The sequence below is a fragment of the Rattus norvegicus genome, chromosome 10, assembly GCF_021556685.1.
Source record: "Rattus norvegicus strain SHRSP/BbbUtx chromosome 10, alternate assembly SHRSP_T2T, whole genome shotgun sequence".
NCBI lineage: Eukaryota > Metazoa > Chordata > Mammalia > Rodentia > Muridae > Rattus > Rattus norvegicus.
In genome coordinates, this window is record NC_141543.1 from 48928000 (window position 1) to 48950763 (window position 22764).

The 22764-nt window shown below is 45.3% G+C and overlaps 1 protein-coding gene across 2 annotated transcripts; it reads left to right on the top strand.

The window, feature by feature from the left end:
* The first annotated feature begins 1767 nt into the window (after nt 1-1767).
* On the top strand, nt 1768-14991 carry Trim58 (tripartite motif-containing 58). 2 transcript variants are annotated; one of them, XM_087571743.1, is made up of 6 exons: nt 1768-2391; nt 4376-4471; nt 7467-7697; nt 8522-8544; nt 8638-8738; nt 12849-14991. In XM_087571743.1, the coding sequence occupies exons 1-6, from the start codon at nt 1975-1977 to the stop codon at nt 12896-12898; spliced, it is 918 nt and encodes a 305-aa protein (XP_087427869.1). In that variant the 5' UTR covers nt 1768-1974; the 3' UTR covers nt 12899-14991.
* The last annotated feature ends 7773 nt before the right edge of the window (nt 14992-22764 follow it).

The window sequence follows — 22764 nt, forward strand, 5'->3', positions numbered from 1 at the left end:
TGCTATGCTCCTGCGGGACTAGTAAGGGGCATTTCTCCTGGTTAGTACTTGCCAGTATGTTTGTCTGATTAAGAGATGGTTTTCACCAGTCAAGCACAAGGCTCCTGGAGGGAGGAGGTCTAAACCCCCAAGCTCTTCCTTGCACCTTAGTATCCAAAACTACCCCTGAGACTCAAGACTCCCAACAAACACATGTATGCTGGTGACAGATGGATGAATTGCGCTAGAGGGGTGCCAGCCACCAAACAAACTGACCCTCATAGAGTCCTAAAGTGTTCGGGTGACAGATGTTAATATGTCACCATGCTCACCCCAATCCTGCCTCCTGATGGGGACAACACATCTTCTATGAAATCACCTCAGCCTCCCTGCATCAACATGTGCAATTTTCATGGACTGGACTCGAAATTGTTCCTCGCAGAGGCTGGAGACGTGGCTCAGTGGTCAAAGAGGACCTGCTCCTGCAGAGGACCTGGGCTCCGTTCCTGACACCCAAGGCAAGTGGCTCACGAGCACCTGTATCTCCAGGGGATCCCAGGCCTTCTCTGGCATCCTCAGGCAGAAGGGCACCTCTTAACTTGTTCTCATCCATGCTGGACTGCCCACCTGCCATTACCACACACCTCATCCCTTGCATCTGTCCTTCAAGTGGTAGTTTATTTCTGAAAGTAAAAAATCTCAAGTTTGGAGAAAGAAAGATTGAGAAAAATGAGTGGGTCTTTTTTTTTTTTACATTTTTAAATAGTGATTACAACAGGAGAAGTCCATGGTACCATTCAGTGAGTGTAGGGGAAGAAGGCAGGTGTGCCCCACATTGGCTGATGTGTATGAGGGGCTCCTAAGAGGCAGGTTATTTCTGGTTTTGCTCTATTAGCACAGTGACCACTCCAAGCCAACTTCATGTGTAATGTGTGCAGAGAGACTCAAGAGCTAACCCAGTTCTTATATGCTTCAGGAAAATTTGTGAACTTTTGTTAATCTTTAAGTTTAGTTTGTGTGCCTTTGTCTAATGTGAATGACACTGAACTTTCATTCTGTTCTGATTTTTATGGTACCTCATTGTATTTCTTGGATCTAATTCTACTCAAAATCCTCCTGGTCAACCAAGTTAAACCTTTTCAGAGAAACAGATGTGTACCCAAAACATAGTAAATGCTCAATATGTGAGTTGTGTGTGTGTGTGTGTGTGTGTGTGTGTGTGTGTGTGTGTGCTGTCACACCAACATGAAGGCCAGAAGACAACTTTTGCCTTTTCTTTCAGCCATGTGAGCCTGGAGACTCAAATTCAGGTCAGGTTTAATGGCAAGCATCTTTGCTACTAACCCATCTTATGGGCTTTAAATTACAGACAGACAGACGGACAGACAGACAGACACACACACACACACACACACACACACACACACACACACACATATATATGCAACTTTGTTGGCCTTGATGGTATAGTTCTTTGTTTCCAGTTATGTGGGAGACTGAGCCAGGAATTGGGTGTTCAGACAGAGTGAGTTCAAAGACAACCTGGACTACAGGTGACTTCAAGGCCAGCCTAGGCAAATTTGGTAGCTCCGCTGTCTCCAATTAAAAGGTAAAAAGAGACTGGGAATGTTCCTCAGTGGTAGAACTGGCTTGGCTTGTGGGAAGGAAGCCCTGGGTTCCATCCATACTACAAAACGCTACAAGCTTCAATCGCCTCTAAATGAGAATTAGGGTGGTGTAAATGCTGCATTCCGTCAGGCTCAAAATAAAGCTAGGGAAGGAAGAAGTGGAGAAAACGGAAGAGGAGCTGCTGGGTTTCTGAGGAGGTGACAATCATTGGACTTATTGCTGTCACCAGGAGTGGCTCTTTTTGGCTGCTGGATCCGAGCCAGCCCAGGAGATAACACCCTCAGGGCTTGCTCCCCTCCTTTTTTGGTTTCCTCCCTTCTATGCAGACAGCTAGGGCAATAGGAGCTGCTGTCACAAGCTAGGGCCATGGCCACAGCACCCGGGGAGCGGCTGCAGGAGGAGGCACGGTGCTCAGTGTGCCTGGACTTCCTGCAGGAGCCCATCAGCGTTGACTGTGGTCACAGCTTCTGTCTGCGGTGCATATCTGAGCTCTGCGAGAAATCGGACAGCGCTCAGGGAGTCTATGCTTGTCCCCAGTGCAGGGGTCCCTTCAGGCCCTCCAGCTTCAGACCCAACCGGCAGCTGGCCAGCCTGGTGGACACCGTGCGGCAGCTGGGGCTGGGCACCGGACACGCGGGGTCGCGTCAGTGTTCGAGGCACGGTGAGGACCTGAGCCACTTCTGTGAAGAGGACCAAGCGATGGTGTGCTGGGTCTGCGACACCAGCCCTGAGCACCGGAGCCACCGCACTGAGCCGCTGCAGGAGGCAGCCAGCCGCTACCAGGTGAGCCTTTGCTCAGGTTCTCATCTGGAAACTGGGCTGATGATCTCGGAATGTAAAGGGACATGTTCCAGACAAAGCCAAACCGTGCTACTGCATACTTAGTAACTAAACAACTCCCAAGCTCCTTCCTCCTCCGGTCTCCTCCCGGTTCTTACTAGCTCACACTCACAGAAGCTCTGGTGGCTTTCACTCCTGGGAACCCGGGGGGTGGGCATATGCTAAATCCAGCCTCCTATCTTAAAGGGCAGCGCTTGTGCGCGGCTCTCTCCCTGCCGAGCACAGACTCCACTCTCTAAGGAGTGGTTTCCTACCGCTTCTTGTGTGTGTTATCTTGGCAAAAGCAGAAGGCTGCTTGCTCCCTCTTCTTCCTCCGAAGTTACTGGACACGTTTTAAGAATCTTTACGTTTCCAACTTCCTGAGGAACGAACACAAGGGACACCAGCGTGGTTTTCCTTCCTTGACAAACTTGACCACCGCGTTGCACCGGGCACTAACTTTCTTAAGATGTTTGCTGGGTTGATTTCTCTAAAATTAAAAATTAGGGTGTTTTCCTCAACTCGTTGGGTCTCTCTCTCTCTCTCTCTCTCTCTCTCTCTCTCCCTCTCCCTCTCCCTCTCCCTCTCCCTCTCTCTCTCTCTCTCTCTCTCTCTCTCTCTCTCTCTCTCTCTCTTTTACTGCTTGCTTTCCTCCACCTTGTAAAAATTTAGGCATGAATTATTTTCTAGTCAGATTTTAGAACTATGATCCGCCCCCACTGTAGTCCCGAAAATGTCACTCAAAGCTTGGCTAGTGATACATTTCTGATACTGTTTTTTACATTTATTCTGTAGGGGTTTTTTTTCCTCAATTAAATGCCAAACAAACATCATCCCGACCTCTCAGCCAATCAGCTGTAGGCCCTGTGCTAACTGTGTACAGCTCTTATCCTAACCAAACAGATCTGTCAGAATCTGCTCTGTCACTGTTGTCCCTAGGTCGGCTGTGCTGTTTGTCACCTCCTTGGTGTGGCTCAGGCAGGGTTTCTTTGGGCCTGGTGGAGCTTTACCCCATCTGCTGAGCTAAATGTTTCAACAGCAAAGCAAATCCCACCCAGTCTTGTCAGGCACTACCATGAGTTCCAAGGCCATTTTGTATTCACATTCTACATAGCCCTATAGTGCCCTCCTTTCAAGTGTGAACTCTCTCTCTCTCTCTCTCTCTCTCTCTCTCTCTCTCTCTCTCTCTCTCTCTCTGTGTCTGTGTGTGTGTGTGTGTGTGTGTGTTTTATCGGGTAGCTTTTATGGTGAGGTTCAGACATTTTTCTTCCAAAAACATCTCTGTGCATGTGTCCTCTGCAATCAAGTATCCACATGTGCCTCCTGCAGGGCCCTGGTGCTGAAAAGAGAGATTTTCGTCCTCTCCACTCCTTAGGTAGGGCACTTGCTGCCAACCTGACAATCTGAGATTGATCCCCAAACCTATGTGATAGAAGGATATCTGGCTTCTGCACACCATATCTATCCTCCATATGTGTCTGGGGCACTCTTGTTGGTACACACACACACACACACACACACACACACACACACACACACGCTAAATAAATGTTCTAAAGCCCTTATATTAAATGATAAATAACCCTTTAGTCTGTCAATAGCAGACAGCTTTTCCTCTGCTGCAACATTGTTTTTATTAAACATTTTTTAAAATTAGCATTATGTTTTACAGATCACAACTATTTGTCATTACAATTGTATTTCTGACCACTAAATATTTTTCTTTTTTAACTCACACTTTAACATTTTGGTTATTATTGGAAAGAGTGACATAATGACAAATTTTAGGCACATCTTGGTGTTGGGCAGTGGAGGAGGTAGGTGTCTGCAGAATTTCGTGAGTCCAGAAATCTGTTGGCGACTCCCTGGCTTATCTTTGTACTTTACATCTGAGCAAAGTCTAAGGGCTGAGAGGGCACATCTACAAGGGTCTTGTCTTCCCAAACAGAGGATGCTCCAAGTGGCTTTGGAACTTGTGAAGAAGGAAATGGAGGAGGCTCTGACCCAGGAGGCCAACGTGGGAAAGAAGACCATCATCTGGAAGGTGAGACAGAGCTGTGGCTCCAGGGACCTTGCAGGTCAATAATGTGAGCCATTCCTCCATCCCGTTCAACTCTCTCCCACTCGTGTTCCAACTCATTATTCCCTCTAGAAAAGCATGATAGTGACTTTCTGGGCCAACCTGTCCCTTTTAAAATCCTCTTCATATGACCTGACTTAAGTAAGTAGTTTTGCTATCTGAATCTCATGGTCAGACTTACTACTGGAACCTGATCACCTCAGCCCACAATTCATAAGCAGATCTGTAAGATGAGTGAAAATAATCAATGTTACACAGCACGTATAACAGAGAGCAGAGAGCAGCAACCATCCTGTACACAGGAGAACCAGCTGTCTGCAGTCATCCACCCACGCATTCCTTTTCCGCACCTCAACAGCCCACTTTATTTCTTATGCATCTCATTTGCATACCGGCAGGCCCAGTGTTTCTAAACCTGGGTCACAACTTGGAGCACGCTGCTGCCACCTACTGGGCACAGCCGGGAATGGTGCTGAACACTGGTAGGAGGGTTGTCCCACCCTTTGATACTGAAACAAAACACTCACCTACAAATGCATTGGGCCGCACAGCTGCCCTAGCACACTAGCAGCTGGCCTGTGGGCCCTGGGCTGGACACACCCGCTACAGTGTTGAATATTCTACCCATACCTGAGACAGAGCTATTTGATCAGACTCTCAGTGGTATCAGACTGTGCAAGTTAGAAATAATGGGCATATTATATATACAACGTGTTGTATGATAGCCAAGACATATTCCAAGATACACTATTTTCATCCTTCTACAAATAACCTTTTCTATATCTCTCTGAATCTTCTCTTCTTGTTTTGATTGAAAGTCCTTTATATACAGATGATTCCTTTACCCTATAAGAACTAGTTTTTGTTTTTTGTTTCTCCCCTACATTTCTCTTCAGGGATAAATCTTATTCCACTCTAATCACAGTGTCCAATCTGAGTGAAGTTAAACATTTGTTCTCAAATTAATGATATCCAGGTTTATAATTCAAGTCACTTGCTCCTGATCTTGACCTCCCCATGGACTTAGGCAATCAGGTCAAGATCAGGAGCAAGCCCAGGGTCCCCACATCTAGACCCTCTAGTGGCTAGCTAGCTGACATAGATGTGAGGCCAAGATTTCTGTTTGAAGACAAGCGTCCCTGCGTGGTTTACAGTCAGTAAGGTGACCACAGGACTCACAAGTAACAAGAGAAGTTTGATAAATACCACCATGATCTTCCCATCTCAGCACCTGTAACTTTCACACACAGAAGGACGAAGTGAGGACAGATGGATTGCAGATGCCTCTCCTCACCTTCACGCTTCTGTCTCCCCACCCCCATTATAACCCTACAACTACATAGGCTCTCCGTCTGGCTCGACATTAGTAGTGTAGCCTCCCACAGGACAGAGTGTTACATATATGTGAAAGGAGCCTCGCCTTTAGGAAATAAAGGTGTGAAACTCCAATCTATCTGATTTTAGAAGGTGACCATGACCATAGGAAGGGAGGGATTTAGAAGATGGTGGAGGCAGGATGAAACATCTGAGGAAGGCACTGTCTCAAGAGATTGTTTTTTTTAAAGATTTATTTATTTATTATATATAAGTACACTGTAGCTGTCTCCAGACACACCAGAGGAGTGCATCGGATCTCATTATAGATGGTTGTGAGCCACCATGTGGTTGCTGAGAATTGAACTCAGGACCTCTGGAAGAGGAGTCATGCTCTTAACCATTGAGCCATTTCTCCAGCCCAAGAGATTGTTGATACAGCCAGTTCTAAGGGGAGAATAGCATCCCGTCCTTCAGTGAAACCAGGAAATTATAAACATTAGAAGCAGGAGGTAGATGCTCTGGGGGGTAATTTGCCTCTTACACTCAGTTAACAACTGGTTTCCTGAATACTAATTTGATGAGAATCAAATTGAGACACAGTAACCCGTAGCAAAATCTATTCCTCGGATCACTTCAGGAGTTGTAGATGTGAGATCTTTAGGTGAAGACCAAGACAACAATGTGAAGCTAATGCAAGCCAGTGCCAGAGGGACTCTTAGCACTTGCTTGGTCTGCAGGAAACGCTAACCACCATCACCATGTAGTGAAGAACGCTCAGGGCTGGGGAGGCAGCTCAGTGGGTAAAGTGCTTGTCGTGCAACCACGAGGACTTGAACTCAGATCTCCAGCACTCACATCTAAAGCTCAGTGTGGCAGTGCGTGCCTGAAACCTCCATGCTGGGGTTGGGTGTGCAAAGACAGGCAGATTCCTGGGGCTTGCTGGCCAGCCTGGCTTAAACAGTAAGGACTGGGTTCGAGGGGGAACCCTGTCATTCGGTAGAGAGCGATAGAGGAAGACACCTAAAGTAGATTTCTGGCTACCCCTCTACATTTCCTCTCACAGGTGAACACACCTGCGCGCGCGCGCGTGCGCGCGCGCACACACACACACACACACACACACACACACACACACATGCGCGCGCACAGGCACCTTTAAAAGAACATCTGTTCTTAATTACAAATCCAGGTCTCTTTAATCTTTCTGCTGTTGTTTCGAGTAGACACAGCGGCTAGTCCTAGTAGGACAAATAGTAACATAGTAAATAGTGAGCCTATGCTGGACACTGTTCACAGATGGTCACTGACCTCCCCTTGCTACTCCTCTCTCCTATTTTGCCTATTGATACTAAATCTTGTATCTAGAAATGCTTCAAAGCTGTGTCAGATTGGGATCCTGGGTCCAGCATCCTTTTCCAAACTGGTGCTTTGCCAGACTCCCCTCATACAAATGGTCTCCAGCTTCTTCATGCTGTTAGAATACAGCCATCAGGCAGAGTACAGCCCACAGTCAGTTCATGGATGGGAGAGCAGAGAGGCCTCTGGGCTTGTCTTCCCAGCTCCACTGCTCCACAAGTGAGAGCAGGAGGCCCCAGCTGCACCTCACTTCATCTCCATGCCCCTACCTGCTGTGTCCCCATAGGAGAAAGTGGAGATGCAGAGACAACGTTTCAGGCTGGAGTTTGAGAAACACCGGGGCTTTCTGGCCCAGGAGGAGCAGCTGCAGCTGAGGCGACTGGAAGAGGAGGAGCGAGCAACCCTGCAGAGACTGCGTGACAGTAGGAACAGGCTGGCCCAACAGAACAAAGCCCTGAAGGAACTGGCTGAAGAGCTGGAGGAGATGAGTCAGAGGCCAGCGGTAGCACTGCTGGAGGTGAGAAGAGCTCCAGGGGGGCAGAGGCAGGTGTGCAGCCAAGGGACAGAGGTGGATCTTATCACTAACACCTAGGCATGCTCACTCTAGTAAAAGCGTGTAGAAACTGGTACGCAAGGCTTGTGAGTCAGAGAGGACGTTAGAGGGTCAGATAGCTCACACTAATACAAAAACCTAAATGACTCACAGTAAACAAAAGAATGTTTGCAGGAAGTTATGTGCTGACTACCTTTAGATTACAGGTGACTCATATTCACATGCATATCTTAAATGAGAAAAATGCTCCCAGATATTAATGGCTTCCTTCCTTATCGGTGTAGATCAAATGATCAGCTTTAGTTTGATGCTTCAAAGACATTTAGTATTCTCTTAGAAAGGCATTAATGGTAACGTGTGTGTGTGTGTGTGTGTGTGTGTGTGTGTGTGTGTGTGTTTACCTCAAATGTGTGTGTTTACCTCAAATAATCTTCAAATGTTCGATACCCTTCCCCAATTCTATCTTCATTAGATAGAAGCTCCAACTCTACCAGAACAGCCGATTGGCAGAATGATCAATTCAGGAAATAGCTGCGGTGATGGGTTTAGAGGGAATGGAGAAAAACTTCATGCAGCTCGGTTCTGTCCCGACTGTGGCTGATTGATTATGTAAAGTCTTATTTATTTACTGTAAATAGCATTTGCAGTAAAGTTCATTGTCCCCTGAAGTTTCATCTTAGATGTTAGCAACTTTCAAATATTTCTAATGACGTCTTTTCTGTGTGTCCGGCCTGACTTCAGAAAGAAGTCGGAGATCCGACTCATCCTAGTATGTCTTTCATTTCCAGGGAGCGAGAGGAGTCTTGACGCGGTAAGTTTCGTTTCTGAATCAGTGTGGGGTGGTTGGTGCAGAGGGAGGTTCCTGGAGACCACACTGACACCTGTGGGCTCTGCATATTTCTAGAAGCGAAGCTATGACCAGGCTGGAACCAGAGGCTGTCCCTATGGAGCTGAAGACCGTGTGCCGCATCCCTGGGATGAGGGAGATGCTGAGGAAGTTCCAAGGTAGGTAGCCAGGCTCCCTGCGCGGTCCACTTTTCAAAAAGAATGGGAGACAAGAATAGGTCATAGGAAATTAGTTTGGGCCAGAGCTGGAGAAAGATAAACTCACAATTCCTCTCCACATTGCCTGTAAGTCTCTCAATGTGTTTAAAAGAAAAACTAAGACCAGGGTGTGCACATGCGCAGATTCAGCTGTAAGATCTGCCTCTTCCTCTCTGGCTCTGAGGCTTCTGTTCTATTCTTACCCGCAGCAGCCTTGGTAGACAGAGGCTTGATGCCTGGGCCAGGCTGTGAGTGCCGCTGACTGCGGACATCAGGCAGTGGTCACAGACCGAGCCCTAAATCCTAGAGGCAGAAGTCAGCAAAGGCTGCCTCGGTGCGTCATCAAGTTAAAGGGCAAATAAAACAGAACCCCCCCCCCCCCCATCTCTCAATGACTCCAGAGCCTTAGGTCACCAAAATGTGTTAGAGTCTTTCCTGCAACAGCTGATCAATGCCCCAGTGGGTTCTCCAGCTGAGAATCTAACTCAGTTCACTTTATGGTAAGATCAGCCCAGAAATGGAATCAGGCTAAAAGACCGACCACCTTACAGGACCGACACTCTTCCCATGTCAGTAGCAAGCAGGCTGAGGGCTGTGGGCTGTGTTGCCCGAGGGTTGCCGGTAGCTCCATTTAAAAGTTTGTTTTTTGTTTGTTCGTTTGTTTGTTTTGGTAAGCATGCAAAATAATGAATTTTTTCTTTAAATTTTTTTCTCTAGTTTTATTTTATACGTGAGTGTGTTTTGCCTCACTATGTATGTACAGTCCCTTCTAGGGCCAGAAGAGGGCTCTTCTGAAACTGGAGTTACAGATAGTTATCAGCCACTATGTGGGTGTTGGGAGCCAAACCCCAGAGACACCTTCCCATACCCAGAAATGTGTTCTTTATGACATTTTCATGTACATGCGACATTGCACTTTGCTCATTCTCAACCCCATCACCCGCTGTGGCCTTAACCCCGGTTGGTTTTTGTCCCTCACTCAAATATCCCCCCTTCTGCTTTCATACACTAAATCTGCACGAAGGTTACATATTTCCCACTACCAGCTTCAGAGCTCCAGGGCTTCAGCTCAGGTCTGATTTATATTGAGTTGATTTGTATGTCAGGTGAAAGGTTGCTGCATTCTCCTGCATGTGGATATCCAGTTTCCTCTGCTCCATTTGCTGACAGACTACCTTCCCCAGTGCAGGACTCTGGCCTTTGTGCTGACACTCATTTGGCTGTAGCTGTGTGAGTTTACAGCTGGGTCCTCTCTTGTATTCCGCTGTTCCACTCGTCTCTCTTTGTATTAACACCACACCGACTGTGTCACTATGGCTCTGTGGTATAATTTGAGATCAGGTACTGTGGTGCCTTTTGCATTGCTCTTTCTGTTCAGGATTGCTTTCTGTCCCGTATGCTTTCTATGAATTTTAGGCTCGTTTTCCCTATGTCTAAGATGCCCACTGGGATTTTGATTGGGATCACTGTAATCTGTAGAGTGTTTTAAGCAACCTTACCATTTTCATAACGATTCTGCCAATCTATGGGCAGGGCCGGCTTTCCATCTTTGACTGATTCCTTCAGCTTCTTCCTTCTCTGTTTCAAAGTTTCCTTTGTAGAAGCTCTCCCATTCCTTGGATAGGTTCATTCCCAGAATTTTGAGGAGGGCTTTTATTATTATTTTTGTCTTATTTTGACTTTTTAGAAGCTATCGTGAATAGTATTCTTCTTCTTCATCCAGATCAATTTGTAGACAGAACAGATACTGATGTTTATATGCAAGTTGCTCATTCCACTGCTTTGCTGAAAATGTTGATCAGATCTAAAGTTCCCCAGTAAAATCCTTTAATGTATGCGATTGTACCATGTGTAAGTAGGGATAATTTATTTTTTCCCCAAATTTGTTTATCTTGCCTTATTACTCTGGCTAAGACTTCAAGTCTTACACAGTGAGGACTGCGTGTATTCTTGTCTCAGCCTTAACTTTAAAAAAAATGCTATGCCTATCTTACAACCTTTATTATATTAACTTATATTGACATATATCTCTTCTGTTCCTAGTTTCTTCATGGCTTTTCTTTACTCCAGGAGGGCACTTTTAGCATTCTTAAATGTTTTTCCTGTATCCATTGAGATGATCTTGTGATTTCTGTCCTTAGGTCTGTTTATGTGCTGGTGTCTTAGTCAGGGTCACCGTAGCTGTGATGAAATGTCATGGCCAAAAATACTCTGGGGGTGGGGCAGTTATCCAGCTTATGTTTGCACACCACAGTCCACCAACAATGGAAGTCAGCACAGGAACTCAAGAAGGGCAGGAACCTGGAGTCAGGGGCTGATGCAGAGGCCATGGAGGGGTGCTGCTTTTGGCTTGCTTCACATGGCTTGCTCAGCCTGCTTTCTTATAGAACCCAGGACCTCAAGCTCAGGGGTAGCCCCACCCACAATGAACTGGGCCTTCCCACATCAATCACTAATTAAGAAAATGCTTGGGTTGGAAAGATGGCTCAGTCTCTAAAGGCTCGTAACCAAATATATAAGAACAATGCCTTACAGCTGGACCTTATGGCTGAATTTTCTCAATTGAAATCCCCTCCTTCCAGATAACTCCGGCTGTGTCAGACTGATGTAAGACTGGGCAGCATAGCTGGGTTGGGTATGTTGATTTGTGTTTTTTGAACCATCTCTTCCTATCTAGAATGAAACCAGCTTAACAATGGAATGGTCCTAATGTGTTCTAGAACTTGGCTTGGAAGTATTTTACCAACATTTTCTGCCTCTGTTTTCATAATGGATGTTTGCAGCTTTCTGTGGTGCCGCCCTTCTCTCGCTTTGGCTTCAGGGTGATCCTGGCTCCACAGAGAGTTTGGTGGCATCCTGAAGTAGTGCAGGTCACTGGCCCTGGCCTCTACTTCTGATCGAGCAGCTGTCAGTGGAGTTTCTTCAGACTCCCCTCCTCAGGAGCTATTAATACAATTAATTTGCTAGGCCAGCTTACAGAACACAGGAGAGTTCCCTTGTCCATTTAATGTGAAGGTGTCACAGAGCATGCAGAGGGACAGGCAGACAGAAAAGGTGAGTAGGGAGCAAGGAGAAGAGGTTCAGCTTCTGTCCCACCCTGACTCCTATACACCCCCAATTCTGTCTACTCCTTCCAGGAACCTCTGTGGGGTTAGCTGTCTGGAGGCCACATTCTGACATTTTCCTTTTTAATTTTTATTTATTTTTTTGTTCACACACAAGGTTTAACTATGACATTTGGGGGACTCTGGAAGTCCCATTGTGTACATCAGAGTTCTGTGAGGTGGAAATCAAGGCGTTTGCCAGGCTCCGCTTTTCTGAATGAGAGAAATAAGAAACCTTGAGGGTTCTTAGTAGTGCCTAAGGTTTCAAAGGCTGGAACTGATGCTCAAGGATACTACACAGGCCCTAGGGCACATCCTCAGCACAGCAGTGGAAGGAAGGAAGGAAGGAAGGAAGAAGGAAGAAGGAAGGAGAAAGGAGGAAGGAAGGAAGGGAAGGAGGGAGGGAGGGGAGGAGGGAGGGAGGGAGGAAGGGAAGAAGGGAAGAGGTAAGGTTTTACTATGCATTTCTGTTTATTCTCATGCTCTGTAAAACCCTTTCCACAGTGGACGTGAAACTCGATCCCGCCACTGCCCACCCAAGCTTGCTCTTAACGACGGATCTGCGCAGTGTGCAGGATGCGGAGGTCTGGAGGGATGTCCCGAGCAACCCTGAGCGCTTTGACACCTGGCCCTGCATCCTGGGCCTGCAGGGCTTCTCCTCCGGGAGGCATTACTGGGAAGTCATCGTGGGGGAAAGAGCAGAGTGGGGGCTAGGGGTCTGCCAAGACTCAGTGCTTAGAAAAGGGGAGACCACACCGTCCCCAGAGAATGGTGTCTGGGCCATGTGGCTCCTGAGGGGGAGCGAGTACATGGTCCTGTCCTCTCCCTCGGTGCCTGTGTTCCAAGATGAGCCACCTCGTCGCATCGGGATCTTTTTGGACTACGAAGCCGGCCAAATCTCCTTCTACAATGTCACAAATGGGTCTTACATCTACACATTTAACCATCTCTTCTCCGGTGTTCTCAGGCCCTATTTCTTCGTCTGTGACACAACTCCTCTTATCTTGCCACCCATGACAGAAGCAGGACCTGGAAACTGGACTTCCAGGGGTCTCCTTGATTTTGCTGTTGCTGCCAGAAGTGAGGAATACTAAATCCACCCAGAAGTGCTGCTCTTCAGAGAGGCTCTGGATAGATTGGGGGGGGGGGGCTGTGCCCGCTTCCACAAACCACGTCAATGCCCACTCTGCAGGACTAATGAGTGGATCCAGGGTGGTTCGCATACTGAGGAACTACACGGAGTGGATGACTCAGGAAAGGCAGCCTGCTCATCAAACACTGTTGCCAGAGGTTTCAAATTTTCTCGGTGCCTCTTCTCAGTGAAAAGCTAGAATTAAATGTTATTCTCCTTGCGTCTACAACCCTCCATACGGGGAGATTTGGGAATATTAATTCTATTCATTTCTGTTTATGTTTACTTTTGAGACACAGGCTCCCTTTATAGCCAAGGTTATCCCTAAAACTCAGTGTCCTGGGTGCAGGTGTGTGCCACAAGGCTTGGCTTAGAAATAAGGTTGCTTCAGAATAACCTTATTCTACTGAGGTCCATAATTATTCAGAATCTTTACTTCCTTTATTTCTCTCTCTCTCTCTCTCTCTCTCTCTCTCTCTCTCTCTCTCTCTCTCTTCCCTTCCCTCTTCTCCCTCCTTCCCTCCCTTCTCTCACTGTTTTGTGTTGTTTCTAGTTAGTCTTGTTTCTACTTAGTCTTACAGTACTTGTAGATTAATACATTTGGAATCACTCCAAATGTAGGTTTGTATTTCCAGGCACTGTGTTCAATAATCTTTCCTGTTGTTGCTTATTTAAAGATTTTATCCTTTTTATGTGTACAAGTGCACATGTCCGTGTGTATGCTATGTCACAGCTGTGCTGGCAGAGGTCAGAAGAGAGTGTCAGCTCCCTTCGAGATGGAGTTACAGGTGTCTGTGAGCTGCCCAAAATGTGCTGGGAATGGAACAGAAGGCAGTTTTAATCACTGAGCCATCTCTCCAGTCCCAAACCCCTTTATTCTGGATCAGTTCTCAACGACTTTGAAATCCATTACTCTAAACCCAGTATCCCCAATTCTTAGATCTTTTCTTTTTTCTTTAGAGTCATTGTTTGTTTTAAACTATTTTTTAAAGAGATTTATGTGTATAAGTGTTTTGCTCCCATGTATGTTAATTCATCACGTGTGTGCAATGCCCCAGGTGGTCAGACTGGAGCATCGGCTTCCCTTGAACTGGAGTTCTAAACAGTGAGTGGCAAGCCACCATGTGGGTGCTGGGAACCAAACCCTGGTCCTTTGTAGGAGCAGCAAGTGCTGTTTGATACTGAGCAATCTCTCTATCCTGGGTTAAATTTTTAAAGGAAGCCCGTGCTCTCACATTAGTGGTGGTGCCTCCTTGTCATCCTCGCATCAGGAAGACAGAGGCAGGACTTTGAGGGTGATGTGGACACTCTAGCAAAATCCTACCTCAAACAAACAAACAAACAAACAATAAAACAAAAAACAAAATAAAAATCAAAAAACAAAACAAAACAGAAGACAAAAAGAAAAAGAAAGAAAGAAAGAAACAAAGAAGTCAGGGAATGTAGCTTAGTTGTAAAAGCATTTGGTTATCTTATTCGTCATCCTGAATTTAATCTTCAACACCTAAACAGGCGAAAATCTCTCATTCTCTTAAACTTTTTTTCAGGATTTAATGGCTAAGTAACTGGCTTGAAGTCAGACTTCCATTTACACTCTATTCACTCACAGTGGTACATCTTCTTGGTGTGGGGACAATACGTGCTTGCTTTCTGCCTCTGCACATGGTACTGGTTGTTAAGACCTCAATCAAATCACCCAGGCTGGACGTGGATCCTAGGCAGGAAACACAGATGACCTGTTGTAGTGTAATGGAGACATTCGAGGTTATCACTGATGAGAGGCCAGAACTTATTTAAATACTATGTACATAAATGATATTGATGTCTGATTTATTTCTACAGTAAAGTGTTCTGTGTTCTTTTTTAATGAAACCCCTAAAGGTCACTGAAAGCCACTTCCTGTCACCTCTCTGTATCTGTGTCTGCTAAATAAGTCTTAAGCAAATAAATGTTAAAACGCCAAGTTCTGAACCTCCAACCCTATAGGAATTATTGACAAATTTAGTTATCTGTGTCTTTGATATTCTACAAAAATTTTTTATCTTCCTCTCTAACTCTACTTTAAAGTTCAAGTATTTTTTTCCTTTCCCATGGATAATTTTAATGCTGACATTGTTACTTCTAATCATGTTATTGACACAGCTTCCTGCTGATTAGGGAGGCTGAGTTCCTTAGGGCAAGTTGAGCTTCAATGTCAGGGTATCTAATTTCTTCTTTTCATCCCTTTGTACATGGCTACTTGACAAACTGCAAGGGACTGCGACCAACCACCAGCTGGCCAAGCAGCTATTGGGGCCCTAGCATTTACATACCGTCTGAAAAATTCCCAGAATTCCAAGCTGTAGAAACTGTCTGCAGCTGGCAAAACCATGCCTCTGCTAGAGCACGAGGCAGACCATAGTGAGCTGCTGCTGTGAAGCAGCCCTGTGTCCCCTCACACCTGATTGAAACAAAACCAGAGGCCCACAGCATTTCTGTGTTTTTCAAAGAAGCCAAAATTCTCACTATACCCCCCAACATTAGAACCCATTGTCCTAAGCTACAAATCTCAAGTTGTGTCTATGAATACCAACGCCTGCATTTCCAGGAGACTAGATGAGTTCTTTACAGAACTAATTTCATAAATATTTTCCTCTCCTCCAGCCCTACTCTCCTGAATCAAGTCACAAGTTTTTACCTAAATAGACCAGTAAATTACTGGTCCGTTACCAATGAATTATGTGAACTACATAAATAGACCAGTTTTCCCAGCACACTGGAAGATGGCGGGTGGCACTGGCCCTATCCACTAGTCTCACTCAGAGTGGCAGCCCCTACTCACAGCATCCCACAGGGCAGAGAAACTTGAGGCAGTAGAATTTGTTAAATTTGTCCTCTATCCCACGTCAGCCCCTCGGTTTGTGACTGGGTGTCTGACGCTCTGTTCTACTGCATGTGAAGGAGGAAAGAAAGGGTGTAGACACCAGCATGTGTGCAGATTCTCACCTGGGGACTCACCTAGGCACACGGTTGCTAGCAGGGGATATTCTATGTAGCTGAAGCTACATTTAGTCAAGAGGGCCTCTTCCGCCATCTTGGTGCCTTCCTTAGCCAATCGCCCCATTCCATCTGTTGGTCTCCAGCATGGCCTTGATGACTTGAAGGATTCAGCTTCTATTAATTTTTCTATTTATTTTTCCCTCCACAGTAATATTAAAAACAGGGACACAAGTCTGTGGAGGTCGTTCAGTGGCCAACATTTGCCTGGCTATATGAGGTCCTAGAGTCTATTCACAATACCAGAGAGAAGCAATAAATATATGTGTATTTACAAGGAAATCAGGGAGCTCAAGATAATGATCAGTTCCTGAAGCTAAAATATAAATCCATGTATGCCAACCCTTCCCCAAATTCAATAGTAAAATTGAAGAGATAGAAGAAAGCCTGACAACTCATTAACTGAGTCTTTCTGCTAAACCATTTACTTATGACATCCTTCCAATGTCTAGAAAACCAGGATCTTTCTTCACATAAAATTATTGATTAAAGATTTTTTTAAAAAAAATGACTGATTTTCAATGGATCTTGGGTTTTAAAAGGTGTGTGATCCTGGTCTGGTTGAATTGGTCTAGTTGTTCCTCAGATGATTTTTTTTTTAATTTACTTTAAAGCTACCCAGCAATTCTTGTGAACAAGAGAAAGAAGAAAAGCAGTCCCTATGTATCTCTGTCCTTTGAACAACAGATTTAGTGCCCACATTTTACTTGCATGCTATATTAAATTATTTTCTATCAAGGGACAAATTCTCATGGCTCTCATTTCCTGGTTGGATCTGTGGGGACTGGAGCACCGAGGTGGCACAGGACAACAACAAAATGAACGTGCTAATGACCCTGGTGGGTTCAGAAGATTGCCTAGAGCGTGGGGATACCGAGGGATGCTGGCCTTGCCTCCCTCATGGATGCTGATGGGCTCAGAGTCTCGTGGAACTCTCTCCAGGCTCCTCTGGGGAACACCGTCTTTGCAACTACAGCTTTCTGATCTGCAAACATCAGGACCTTCAGACAGAGGGTGATGTCATGGCAGGAATATCACCTTGATTTTCTCCACAGTGACTCCAGCTGCATCTATGTGCATCTAATGGGGAAGGCACTGCACATCTGTGGGGCCACACCTTCTGCACTGAGGCGTGTAGTACACTAGCCACACCCAGGTACCATGGCATGTAGGTCCTGAATGTGGGAGCTGATCTCATAGATTTGCACTTCTCAGCTGGTTTGTTAAACAAAGACAAGCTGTGGGCTTAGCTCAGCAGTAAAGTGCTCAGCTACCTCATGCCAGTTCCTGGTGAGGGGGAAGGTAACTCCGGGGTACTGAGGCAGGACAGCAGCAGAAGCACAGGACACACATTGTGTTGCTTAACTGTAAGTGATGCGCCATTTTTACAGGATTAGGTCAAAAAGTGCTGAACAAACACAGAAAATATGGGCTTACTTGTGCCTTAATATTGAAACTAGAGTTTGTAGGAAAATGAAAAACTGATTTTTGTCAGATGAAAAAAAGAAAAGAAAAGAAAAGAAAATGAAATCTGAGGACCGAGTTTTATTTGGGTTACCCAACCCCACAACAGAAATGAAAGGTATATCGGCTCCTTGTTGGATGACCCAGGTTCCTTGCTCTGAAAGGGTAATTCAGTATCCTGCACACCATTGTTATAGTCAAACTTGGGGTGGTGGTGGGTCAGAACTTTAGTCTTTAAATGATAAAATAATTTTGTTTAAATTTTTTTTAATTTTCAAGTAAGTGGGAGTATATCCTTTTGAATACTGCCAGCCCCTTAGGATCTGGCCAAAGTTCACAGCTTTGACTCCAATCAACTACCGACATTTCTGAGATGAAGCTGCACACATGGGGACAGGAGACCTCCACTGTCTGACCCATCAGCACCCACAGGTAACATCAATGTGACACACTGTCTGCTCATGCTCTCAAACACACAAGCTATAGAGATGCTTCATAGGAAAAGGACCTCTCTGTGCAGGTGAACAGCTCTGCTGTTTCCAACACCATCTTCAGTCTCCTCTTGGCCTTTCTACCTGTCACCTCAACCCGTGTAGGGAGAACTCAGGGCTCCAATTTAGTGTGTGGTCCTATCCATGTTTCCCTCAGAGCAAAGAAGAGAAAGAGGAATTATTTCTCCAAGAAAACCCACCCTGCTGTGAGGCCAAGTTAAGCCATGAGTAACTGCTTGCTCTGTGTTCAGGTGTGAACCATGCAACCTCAGGCTAGCCAGCACAGGGAGCTCTGCTTGTTGCATGCAAAGGGATCTCATTTGGTTTAATGTCTCTGAGACACTCAGGGTCCTTTTTGTTGATCATTAGCCTTGTAGATAAGGTGATTTAAAAATGGACCCAGAAGAAAACTCAAGGACAGTTTTATTTTATTGTAGTTTAAGAAACCAAGGGGCAGGAAAGATGGAGATCTCAGCAGCTGCTGGGAAGGACAGGAATGGAGGGAGAGTGGGAGGGACAGAAGAAGGGTGGAAAGGAGGGAAGGAGGGAGGGAGGGAGGGGAGAGGGAGGGAAAGGGAGACAGGTTTCTTTACATTAGAGGTTATCAGAACAGCAGGCTCAATAGTGATTCTCAGCAGCTGCTTGAGTTGGGTGAGCGCTTGGTTAAAGAGCAAGAATGGATTTTGGCAAGTACCTGGAAAGAAGAAATAGAGACAAAGAAAAAAAAATCTACTCTTTCTGAGTAGGCAGGCTTAGCAGGGAGGGCCTGTAAGCAGCTGTCCTGGGAGAGGGCTCTAGGGTCTGGAAACCCATTTCTCACTGAGGGACAACCCATTTCTCATGTCCTCTGAGGAGTCTTGTTTCCTTTCAATTTCTGGCTTGTCTCCCTAAGGGCGAAATAAGATTTCCCCCCTAGTCTAAGGAGGTTTCAGCTTTGTCTAGACAAGCAAAGCCCCTGGTGTCTAAATGAAAGGGTGTTATTGACAAATAACTAAGTCATTTGTAAAGTGACTTGCTGACTGAGAATGCTATTTGTCTCAGAGGAGGTCCCTGTGTTAGTGTTCATATCTCTCAGGGAGGTGACCAGATGTCCAAGGCACCCATGTTTACATCAGAAAGGATCTGGTCAGCTATGGCTCAGAAAATTTTGACCATGAAACTGGCACACATAGGCATATACCTCTAATTGGTCTGGGAAGAGTTGGCTTTGAACGGCTCTTTTAATTCTTTTTTTCTCTCCATCAAGTTCTATCAATACAACAACAATTACGCTGCTCTGGACAAGAAGTACTTGCACAGAGAGCTGAAATCTTGGACCTAAGGTAAAGTGCTGGGAGCAGCAGGGGAAAGAATATCCCTTCAGAGTCTGATTCAGAAAGAATAAGGGGTGTGCCCTTTCAGACAGCAAAGGTGTCCTGTACCTGTTAAATGCCGGTTCCTCACAAAGGCCAGCGCTAGTGGGACAGCCCTGTGGAGTTGCTGGCAGGATGGTGCTCTGTCTTGATTTGAGGTCTAATGTTTTCTTGTGCTTTAATATTGTTTTGGCTTCATGGAGAAAGAAAAAAAAAACTCATGTTAGAGAAATCAACAGCTCAGTAGAATCAAATTTGACATAGTGCATTATGTGAAATCTAGGTACTCTGGTAATGTCTTCAGGCCTCACAGAGACCCAAGCCTGAGGGTATGAGAGCCAGCTGATTTATTTTAAAAGAGTGTCAGCAAAGCAGCCTTTTATGATCTGATGGCACAGAAGGCACTAGTGTAAACATTCCCGTTAGACATGAACATAGAAAGTCACCAATTCTTCCCAGGGGAAAGTCGTTCTTGGCTGTGTCAGTCAGGAGAATAAACAGTCAGGGAAGGAAATCTGAACTCACGCTGTCCTGAAAAATCAGACCCAAACCATTCATCCATTCACTCACTCATTCATTCATTCATTCATTCATTCATTCATTCACTTTTTTAATTGTGCTAGGATGTGTTTCTTAGTTCCCAGGACCCTGTTGGAAGCACAGCTTGTTGCTACAGTGACTGGAGACCCATCACAGCGGCTTGTGTGTTCAGCCCTCTTTCATCTTCCTCCCTCGTCTCCATGTTTAGGAGAATGCTACGGAGAGTTGGGGTCCTGATCCCTGAGAAGGTAATGACAAAGATAAAAAAATAGGCTGGCATTTGTTCACCACTCCTGGGTCTGGAGGGCTGGCTTGGTGGTTCAGAACTCTCATGGCTCCTGCAGAGGACCTGTGTTGGGTTCCCAGCACCCATGTCAGGAGGCTCACAACCACCTATAGCTCCAGCTCCAGTGGATCCCATGTCCTTTTCTGGCCTTTGCAGGCACCTGCACAGAGACAGACAGACAGATAGACAGACAGACAAACAGATGCTTATACTCTTGAACTAGAAAGTATCTGGAAGGACACACTTGTAAAGTGAAGTGTGAAGTAAGAGAATCCATTTTTACATCTTTTCAAAAAACTATAACAGAATAAGAAATGAAATAAAATGACTTGTTTATAAAAGGTTTATAAACAAGTGATTTTTAAACATGAGAACTGTTCTTTTTTAAAAAATTTTTATTAGATATATTTTTTATTTACATTTCAAATGTTATTCCCTTTCCCTGTATCCTGTCCATAAGCCTCCATCCCCTTCCCGTCCTCCCATACTGGTATTTCCTCCCACACACCCCCTTACCCCCACCCCTGGACATTCCTCTGCACTGGGGGTCCAACCTTGGCAGGACCAAGGGCTTCCCCTTCCCCTGGTACCCCAACAAGGCCATTCACTGCTACCTATGCAGTTGGAGCTCTGGGTCAGTCCATGTATAGTCTTTTGGTAGTAGTTTAGTCCCTGGCAGCTCTGGTTGGTTGGCATTGTTTTTCTTATGGGGTTGCAAGCTCCTTCAGCTCTTCCAATCCTTCCTCTAATTCCCCCAAAGGGGGTCCCGTTATGAGAACTGTTCTTATTGATGACCGAGGGCTTGAAATTTAAAACATGAAGGCACTGACTTATAATCACCAATAACAATGAGTTATATATTTAAGAGAAATCTGAAAATTGCATAAAATACTTAGAAAATATGCCAATGGATGATTTTGGAAAAAAATATTTATTTGCAGACATAGTGGTACATACCTTTAATTCTAGTGCTTGGAAGGTAGAGGCAGGAGGATCTCTGTGAATCTGAGATCACCCTTATCTCCATAGTGAATTCTAGGCAAAGTGGGGCTACAAAGTAACTCTGTCTCAGAAAAAGAGAGAAGGAAGGAGGGAAGGAAGAAGGGAGGGAGAGAGGGAGAGAGAGAAAAAGAGACAGAGACAGAGAGAGACAGAGATAATATTTACTATTTAGTTATTCAGTTATGTGTGTGTTCTCATAATACATTTTGCTTTGTTGGGTAGCTCAGGATAGCTCTGAGCTTGATGTGTAGCCAAAGACGGCCTTGAATCTGCCTGCCTGTTTCCTGACCACTAGGATACACCACATTTTATTTACATGGTGCTGGATGGTGCTGAGGATGAAACTTGGACTTCATGCATGCTAGACAAAAGTGAACCCCAAGCCCTATATTTTGTTTTCTACATATTTGAACTTACAATATCTGGGTGGTGAACGTTTCAAGTGATATCACCTGCCTATGCTCATCTGAATTTAGCAATTGCTTGTTTCCCATTTATAATACCATTGTCTGTTAAATAACTACTGTTATTAACTAGAAGTTATTAACTACATACACACACTCGTTCTGCAAACCATCTGTCTTTTGATGCGGTGAAGATGCTCTGGAAGGTGTGTACCCTTTGACTAGGGGGTCAAAAAGTTCAGGACTGATTCCTACACATGAGATTAATGGTGGCAAAGAGAAAAACACTCAATTCTCAATTCTGTAACAGAAACATGTTTCTTTTATTAAAACAACATACACAGCCTTGAGGTGTATACAGAGAAGTGGGGATCTCTTAAGAACTATGATATCAACTTAAACCCTCATCAAGCATCCACGAAAAGGTTAATGTCTCATGCCTTTCAGTGATCCATGCAGCACTGGTGCAGGGCATACAGGCCACCTCAGCTTTCCTGTATGCCAAAGAGATTAGGGGGTGGAAATTGGTAGAGAAATTGGGTTTATTTACACTTTGACCAAGCTTGGGTGGGAAAGAACCTCCATTTCTCTCTGCCTTTCCAGTAACGTGCTACAGAAGCAAGGGACTATGCATGTGCTATTTAGCTGTGGGGGTGGGTTGACCAATCTTCTCCCAGCAGGATCTGAACCTGGATCCTGGGCCTTCCCCATTTCTTGTTCTAGTAAGAAGACTCAGTGGGAAAGGGACTTTCCCTGCCAAGCCTGATGACCTGAATTTGATCCCCAGAGCTCATATGATGAAGGGGGAAAACTGATTCCTAAAGGTTTTCCTTGTATTTGCTAAGGTAAGCTAACACACACACACACACATACACACACACACACACACACACACGCACGCACGCACGCACACACGCACGCACGCACGCACGCACGCGCGCACACACACACACACACACACAGACACACACACACACAGACACACACACGCACACACACACACACACACAGACACACACACACACACGCACGCACGCACGCACGCACACACACACACACACATACACACACACACACACACACACAAATGTAATTAAAACAAAACTTTAATTGGGATCTAATTTTTCTTTAAGCAATATTTCCTATGTCCTTTGGGAAAAAAAAGCAAGCACCATG

Coding starts and splice junctions, on each gene's coding strand:
- Trim58 (XM_087571743.1), top strand. CDS start 1,975: ATGGCCACAGCACCCGGGGAGCGGCTGCAGGAGGAGGCACGGTGCTCA. Junction 2,392..4,375: donor AGGCAGCCAGCCGCTACCAG/GTGAGCCTTTGC, acceptor CTTCCCAAACAG/AGGATGCTCCAAGTGGCTTT. Junction 8,545..8,637: donor GCGAGAGGAGTCTTGACGCG/GTAAGTTTCGTT, acceptor GCATATTTCTAG/AAGCGAAGCTATGACCAGGC.